Source organism: Lottia gigantea, assembly GCF_000327385.1.
Source record: "Lottia gigantea unplaced genomic scaffold LOTGIsca_281, whole genome shotgun sequence".
NCBI lineage: Eukaryota > Metazoa > Mollusca > Gastropoda > Lottiidae > Lottia > Lottia gigantea.
Genome location: NW_008708903.1, coordinates 68,108 through 77,145, shown reverse-complemented (window position 1 = coordinate 77,145; position 9,038 = coordinate 68,108). Strand labels below are relative to the sequence as shown.

Below are 9,038 nucleotides of genomic sequence, written 5' to 3'. Positions count from 1 at the left end.
GCTGTCATTCCTTCTGTCAGTCCTACTGTTCCTTCTGTCAGTCCTACTGTTCCTTCTGTCAGTCCTACTGTTCCTTCTGTCAGTCCTACTGTTCCTTCTGTCCATTCCTTCTGTCATTCCTTTCTTCTATCATTCATTCCTTCTGTCATTCATTCCTTTTGTCATTTCTTCCTTCTGTCATTCCTTCTGTGAAGTAATATTATGGTACAAGATGAAATCCTATCAATTCAAGAATCTCAGGATTGAGTTTGATCCATACGTTGTCGTTATAATAATTTTATTCTGATGTTAATTGAAATAAAAAAATTCATCATAACCTGTTCAAAAATTAATTAAAACATCCAATTCTGCACCAAACAATGTGAGTTTAATAGGAAGCAAGATGCTGACAAAAACTACATTAATAACTTAAACATTTCTATTATTTTAATCTTCCCTCATCAATTACAACTCAACCTACATGTCAAATTACAATAAACAACATTAATCTAACAGCATGTCTGTCTGTATTTTACATCTGTTTTAACACCATTTCTAGGTGGTGAAATATAATAATTATCAATACAGATACCCTTAAATTACAGAAACATTATGATTCTTCTATAGGTCAAAATTTATCTAAAACCCATCCAGTCTTTATGAGACCCAACATCAACACTAGTTTAAGTTGCTTACTTAACGATTAGTACACTCAGTTTTTAATTTACCCTTTTAAAACAAATTCAGTTTGATCAAAAAGATTATTTATGTAGATATTACTCACAGTCTTTGTGTCAAGGTCTCTGATTGGCTGCATTCGCTGGCACACAATCAATCAAAATGCTACATTTCATAATACTAGAAAGTGGCTATTGTAGTCAAGGTATAAGACACAGTTTGTAATAGCTTGAAATTGTGATGAAGTGGCTATTACAGTCAAGGTATAAGTATGAAGTTAGTAATAGCTTGACATTATGAAGAGTGTGATATTAGAAATGTGATTATTATAGTCAAGGTATAAGATGAGTATAGTATTAAGATGAATCTATGAGTTAAGATAAGTCTGTGGGAGGTAGAAAGAATAGTTTAAACATCTGTTTAATCAAAATAAATTATAAAACCATTAATTTGACTCTACCTCTATCTACTGGTAGATAATAAATATATTATTCATATTTTACTCTTTTACTGAGCCTGTAAGATATTATCATAGAAACCTGTATAATAACAGATGTTAGACTAAATAGTGCTGTAGATGCTGACCTCCACATCCCTTCATTTAATTTGAGATTATTACAAGAGTATACAACAAAAACTAAAAAATACTGGATTCTGTTACATCTCTATCTAACTAATTGATTTTTTTAATGATATATCTTCACTTCAAAAAATTACTTGTTAAAAACTTAGGAATCCATTAATACCAGCCCTGTTGTTAGGGTGGGGTCCGTGGGGGTTGGGTCCCAGCAAGTGAGAACTAAACCCCAGCTAAACCTTCTTCAGTTCAAGAGAGATTGATTATTGACAGTATCTTTGTATAAAATCAAAATGATATAGATTTTGATATGTTTTTGACACCTCAAATTGTCAGAAATGAGTTCTTTGGGTCTTTAATTCTTCAAATTACAAAGTACAAAATCTGAGCCCCAGCACCAATTCATTCCTAGCAACAGAGCTGATTAATACAAGTCCACTGGCAAATAAAACTTATTCCAATAATACAAAACTGAAACAGCTTTGATATTTGAAGTTACAATTTAATATTTTGATATTTGAAGTTACAATTTAATATTTTGAAAGTTAGCAGAAAATTTATAAGTTCTTAAATTAGCATACATTTAGTGTTTACTATTTTCAAAATGATTCTAAGGAAATCAGGGGTTGACTTTCCAATATTTGGGTACGAACCTTAGAGAAAACTGAGCACATGTTCGACACTTGACACTGTGACCTCAAACTAGTACAAGTTACTGACAGTAAAACCTGTAGATTCCAGCCCAGGGGCAGATTGTAGACCAGGGAAATAAATATTTACATTTCCTCTTTTCAAAACAAGATTTTCTATATTTTATATGATTACAGACACTCAACTGGCACGTGTTATTTGGAGTTTAATCTTGATAAACCACAGGAAAACATGGAAATACTTGAAAATATTTTTTTTTTTGATACTATCTGAATTAAAACAACATGAAACTCTGACAAGTAGAAGAGCTAATCCAAAGAAAAAACACAATTTTTATCAACAATATTTCTTTAGTAATAAACAGTTTGTGATAAAAACATTCTAATTTGTGTAAAATGCTGAAAATTTCTAGTTTGTGATAAAAACATGATTATAAAATATGTTCTTGTTAAAATTGATTTTCAACAATAAGAATAAGATTTGGATCTACTGGGTAGATTCAGTGAAGTAATAGAAGAAAGTAATCAATCATACAGTCACTAGATAATACTATTTCAATCAATATGTAAAATAATTGTGTCTTGGTTTATTTTCTCATGTGAACGACTATGTCAGCCCCTCTTACCTACATCACTGATATTGGAAAATCGTGTTGAAAAAAGGTATTATCTTGACCTATGCTGGGATTAAACCCTGGGCCTTTAGGTTAGCAAGCAAGCGTCTAACTCACTGAGCCACCGCTCCCATGTTATTATCTAAGGCTGGTACAACACATTTTGAAGTAAGGAGTGTTTATTATATTCTATAACATTGTCTTGTGATTTGTTATTATCAACTAATAAAGAAGTAGAGAAGTTAGTTGACTTACCTGGTAAAATCTAGAAAGGCCAGATGACCGTGATATAACGCTGGTGTTTTCTCTGTCCAGGTTGTTATATTTATAGCAAATCTCATCTAAAATATAAAAATAAAACATCATCTATAGATATGTGGACTCTCTGAAATATCAACTATTAGCAAAATTTATCAAAAATACAGAATATAATATAACTTCTTAAAGCTCAGTATTAAAGGGATTGTAAAGAGGTTTTCTCAATTTTCTATATCAGGAACACTGATCAATTTACACCATTGATAACATCACTAAACAGATCTATTTGAATTGGAAAATTAGAATGGTGTAAATTGATTCTATCAGTGTCAGGGATACAGTTCACAACTTAGAAAACTAATGCCTAGACAACAAACCCAACTAATATATTATACCAAATATATATCATTATTAACTATGTGGACTCTCTGAAAGGGATACTGAATTGACAAGATTAAATATCAAAGAAACATTATTAGCTATGTGGACTCTCTAACCTAAATACCAAATAAACATTATTAGCTACGTGGACTCTCTGAAAGAGATACTGAATTGATAAACCTAAATACCAAATAAACATTATTAGCTATGTGGACTCTCTAACCTAAATACCAAATAAACATTATTAGCTACGTGGACTCTCTGAAAGAGATACTGAATTGACAAGACTAAATACCAAATAAACATTATTAACTATGTAGACTCTCTGAAAGAGATACTGAATTGACAAGACTAAATACCAAATAAACATTATTAGCTATGTAGACTCTCTGAAAGAGATACTGAATTGACAAGACTAAATACCAAATAAACATTATTAGCTACGTGGACTCTCTGAAATAAACATTATTATTTGCCAGTATAATCTCTGATGTTTACAATCTAAAACATTAAAAATTTAAACAACTATTACTGTACTATCTGTATATGTAATTTGTAAATAAAAGAAATATGTTGGCACAGTGGAAATAACTGTTTCTCTTAGATTAAACATTACCAAAATATAAACATTTCACAAACACAGCTTGATCTCTACCTTCATTACATCTAAATATATTTCATGGAATCAACCCAAATTTTATATAATAAAGTTAGTTTTTAACGAGGCAAGGTAGATAACTGTCATGTTCTAGTATCATAAAATTAACAATTATATTAGTTATATATAATAAAATACATGTTCTAATTTATTATATTCTTGTATTAAACTGACAGTGTGTACCTATTTCAGAATAATAATAATAACACAGGGTAATTTATGTGCTGAATCAATGGATGAATGATGTTAAGCTGGGTACAGTGAAGAAAATATAACATCAACATTTGATCAATTATGAAACTTGATAATCAATAAACCAAATTATAAAATCATAGGAAGATCATTTCAATAGCTGTACCTAGCCCTACTTTAAGATCATTCTTGTCTAGTGTTTACTAGTATTTCAATAGCTGTACCTAGCCCTACTTTAAAATCATTCTTGTCTGGTGTTTACTAGTATTTCAATAGCTGTACCTAGCCCTACTTTAAAATCATTCTTGTCTGGTGTTTACTAGTATTTCAATAGCTGTACCTAGCCCTACTTTAAAATCATTCTTGTCTAGTGTTTACTAGTATTTCAATAGCTGTACCTAGCCCTACTTTAAAATCATTCTTGTCTGGTGTTTACTAGTATTTCAATAGCTGTACCTAGCCCTACTTTAAAATCATTCTTGTCTAGTGTTTACTAGTATTTCAACAGCTGTACCTAGCCCTACTTTAAAACCATTCTTGTCTGGTGTTTACTAGTATTTCAATAGCTGTACCTAGCCCTACTTTAAAATCATTCTTGTCTGGTGTTTACTAGTATTTCAATAGCTGTACCTAGCCCTACTTTAAAATCATTCTTGTCTAGTGTTTACTAGTATTTCAATAGCTGTACCTAGCCCTACTTTAAAATCATTCTTGTCTAGTGTTTACTAGTATTTCAATAGCTGTACCTAGCCCTACTTTAAAATCATTCTTGTCTGGTGTTTACTAGTATTTCAATAGCTGTACCTAGCCCTACTTTAAAATCATTCTTGTCTAGTGTTTACTAGTATTTCAACAGCTGTACCTAGCCCTACTTTAAAACCATTCTTGTCTGGTGTTTACTAGTATTTCAATAGCTGTACCTAGCCCTACTTTAAAATCATTCTTGTCTGGTGTTTACTAGTATTTCAATAGCTGTACCTAGCCCTACTTTAAAATCATTCTTGTCTAGTGTTTACTAGTATTTCAATAGCTGTACCTAGCCCTACTTTAAAATCATTCTTGTCTAGTGTTTACTAGTATTTCAATAGCTGTACCTAGCCCTACTTTAAAACCATTCTTGTCTGGTGTTTACTAGTATTTCAATAGCTGTACCTAGCCCTACTTTAAAATCATTCTTGTCTAGTGTTTACTAGTATTTCAATAGCTGTACCTAGCCCTACTTTAAAATCATTCTTGTCTGGTGTTTACTAGTATTTCAATAGCTGTACCTTGCCCTACTTTAAAATCATTCTTGTCTAGTGTTTACTAGTATTTCAATAGCTGTACCTAGCCCTACTTTAAAATCATTCTTGTCTAGTGTTTACTAGTATTTCAATAGCTGTACCTAGCCCTACTTTAAAATCATTCTTGGCTGGTGTTTACTAGTATTTCAGTTGTTTACTAGTATTTCAGTTGTTTACTAGTATTTCAGTTGTTTACTAGTATTTCAGTTGTTTACTAGTATTTCAGTTGTTTACTATTATTTCAGTTGTTTACTAGTATTTCAGTTGTTTACTAGTATTTCAGTTGTTTACTATTATTTCAGTTGTTTACTAGTATTTCAGTAACGCATCTTGAAAGCAATTGATAGCAGGTGTTAACTATCTAAATATCCTGATGATACGAGGGAGGTACTAGTAATAGTAAACACTCAGTACTTAACGTAGATCTGTTTATAACATCCACCTATAGATATACAGTACAGTAATATCATTATAATCTTACTACAGTCTATCAAATACATTATACTTATACTATACATAGAAATACACACAAATTATATTCTTAACAAGACAGGGTAGACTGACTCTTCTAGATACCTGATACCACTTCAGATGGTTAGTACTTGGTTTATTTATTAGTATATCAGAGGTAAAACTTGAATATTCTATGACTACATGCCCCATATAATCAATGAAAATAGGGGAATAAAACAAAAATTCACCATGAAAAAAATGAGGTTAATAATATTATATTTATCACCTACCAACTTCATCTTATACCTTGACTGAAATAGCCACCTTTCTTGTATCTTCACAATGTCAATGTATTATGAACTTTGTCTTATACCTTGGCTGATATAGCCACCTTTCTTGTATCTTCACAATGTCAAGGTATTATGAACTTCGTCTTATACCTTGGCTGATAAAGCCACCTTTCTTGTATCATTAAATGCAGCGATTTGATTGGATTGTACTCCCGCCAATCAAAGACCTCGACAGACAGGCTGTAAATGTCATTGCTTATTGTTTAAAGACTTTCTTTTAAGGCCTCTGATTGGCTGTATTCGCAAACCAACAATCCAATCAAATCCTACATTAACAACCTTCATGTAAATTTAAACTCATTCTATGTAAGGCCTAAAAAGTTAGATATAGCACACACCAACCTGTATCTATCTCCACCAAGGTGTTAAATGTCAGGTAGAGGACAGGTAAGAGAGTGTGAAGATACATAACAATAGATTATTTTATATGATGAATTATAAATTATATTATTTTCTCTAGTGTTTTATCTAGATTAATAAATATGTTTTATTTTAGAGGTTACAGGTTAAAACATGTTATATCATTTACAAGTTTGTTAAAACCACATTCATATCTATTATAAATAGTACATATTCTAGTTAGTCTTTCAGTTTTAACTTTCAATTTCTGAAGCATGGTTACTTCACACATAGACTTCAAATTTCATTTATAAATAATAAACTATAGACAATAAACAATAAACAATAAACAAGGTATCTAACTAAGAGTAAAATAAAACAGAGTATTTAGAAGACTAGAAAGAGAGATAATGTAGAAAGACTAGGAAGGTATCTAACTAAGAGTAAAATAAAACAGAGTATTTAGAAGACTAGAAAGAGAGATAATGTAGAACTATGAAGATATCAACCTAAGAGTAAAATAAAACAGAGTATTTAGAAGACTAGAAAGAGAGATAATGTAGAAAACTATGAAGATATCTAACTAAGAGTAAAATAAAACAGAGTATTTAGAAGACTAGAAAGAGAGATAATGTAGAAAGACTAGGAAGGTATCAAACTAAGAGTAAAATAAAACAGAGTATTTAGAAGACTAGAAAGAGAGATAATGTAGAACTATGAAGATATCTAACTAAGAGTAAAATAAAACAGAGTATTTAGAAGACTAGAAAGAGAGATAATGTAGAAAGACTATGAAGATATCAAACTAAGAGTAAAATAAAACAGAGTATTTAGAAGACTAGAAAGAGAGATAATGTAGAACTATGAAGGTATCGAGTTAAAGTGAGATAAAAACTAAGGTTAGAATAAAGATTGCAGGGAAATTAAACAAAGACAATAAAATAGAAATTAAAGGTGTGATATAAAACAAGGCTGTGTATTGTTGAGAATAAATTGTTAAGAAGATAAGACAAGGTATAAATTAACATAACTAATAAAATACTAATCTAATTTCCATTGTATCAGTTTTAATACGCATTGAAAAATAAAACAGGGCACCAACCTTATAGCACAATACAACAACTAATAAATACCAGGCACCAGTGATAACTTAGTTTAACAGAAACAGAAGGAAATATGGCGAGGCACCAGTGATAACTTAGTTTAACAGAAACAGAAGGAAATATGGCGAGGCACCAGTGATAACTTAGTTTAACAGAAATAGAAGGAAATATGGCGAGGCACCAGTGATAACTTAGTTTAACAGAAACAGAAGGAAATATGGCAAGGCACCAGTGATAACTTAGTTTAACAGAAACAGAAGGAAATATGGCGTAGAAAAGACACTATCCCTGATGTTGTTATGGGTGTTAGGGTGTATTGAGACGAGTGAAAGCACTGGCCTAGGTCACAGAGCAATAGATAAGTCTATTAATTATGTGAAAATTAGTTAGTCATTAGTATGGTATGACTTTAGTTGAAAAGACATTTGGGTATTATAGATAGAAGACACTCTCCTATAGAAGCACTGGCCAAGGTCACAAGTATTAGGCGTTAAAAAAGATACTCTCCTATAGAGGCACTGGCCAGGGTAACAAGTATTATGTATTATAGAAGATACTCACCTATAGAGGCACTGGCCAAGGTCACAAGAAGAGGACTTGTATTAGACATGGAATACTGTATAAACTGTTATTGATGTCAAAAGAAAACTAAAATGTGAAATCAAACTCTGCCCTTTCTATTTCATATCAAATTTCTAACAACAAGATATCAAACTCTGCCCTTTACATCTACAATTCAACAAGTTCCAAATATAACTACACCTTTGACAGGCAAAAACCTGCATCTGCCAAACTGAAACCAAATAAATTTCAACATTTTCTGCACTTCTAGAAATATTGTAAGCAAATGTCAATATTGATCAAGATCAGAATCATATTGAAACTTCATCTTAACAATGTCAAGCTATTACAAACTTCATCTTCACAATGTCAAGCTATTACAAACTTCATCTTAACAATGTCAAGCTATTACAAACTTCGTCTTCACAATGTCAAGCTATTACAAACTTCATCTTCACAATGTCAAGCTATTACAAACTTCATCTTCACAATGTCAAGCTATTACAAACTTCATCTTTACAATGTCAAGCTATTACAAACTTCATCTTAACAATGTCAAGCTATCACAAACTTCATCTTCACAATGTCAAGCTATTACAAACTTCATCTTCACAATGTCAAGCTATTACAAACTTCATCTTAACAATGTCAAGCTATTGCAAACTTCATCTTCACAATGTCAAGCTATTACAAACTTCATCTTCACAGTGCCAAGTTATTACAAACTTCATCTTCACAATGTCAAGTTATTACAAACTTCATCTTCACAATTTCAAGATATTACAAACTTCATTTTCACAATGTCAAGCTATTACAAACTTCATCTTCACAATGTCAAACTATTACAAAGTTCATCTTCACAATGTCAAGCTATTACAAACTTCATCTTTACAATGTCAAGCTATTGCAAACTTCATCTTCACAATGTCAAGCTATTACAAACTTCATCTTAACAATGTCAA

General features: G+C 31.0%; 2 protein-coding genes across 2 annotated transcripts in view; both read right to left on the bottom strand.

The window, feature by feature from the left end:
- Positions 1 to 117, bottom strand: part of LOTGIDRAFT_175436 (hypothetical protein) — a gene marked incomplete at both ends in the record, with an annotated part of 24,823 nt that extends 24,706 nt beyond the window's left edge. Inside the window, one exon of the mRNA XM_009056652.1 lies at positions 90 to 117. Coding sequence (XP_009054900.1) covers positions 90 to 117 — 28 coding nt within the window. The remainder of the gene's footprint in view (positions 1 to 89) is intronic.
- Positions 118 to 1,145: 1,028 nt separating this feature from the next.
- The window catches only part of LOTGIDRAFT_175435 (hypothetical protein), a gene marked incomplete at both ends in the record, with an annotated part of 13,076 nt that continues 5,183 nt past the window's right edge, over positions 1,146 to 9,038 (bottom strand). Inside the window, 2 exons of the mRNA XM_009056651.1 lie at positions 1,146 to 1,173; positions 2,754 to 2,839. Of these exons, the coding sequence (XP_009054899.1) occupies positions 1,146 to 1,173; positions 2,754 to 2,839 (114 nt within the window). The remainder of the gene's footprint in view (positions 1,174 to 2,753; positions 2,840 to 9,038) is intronic.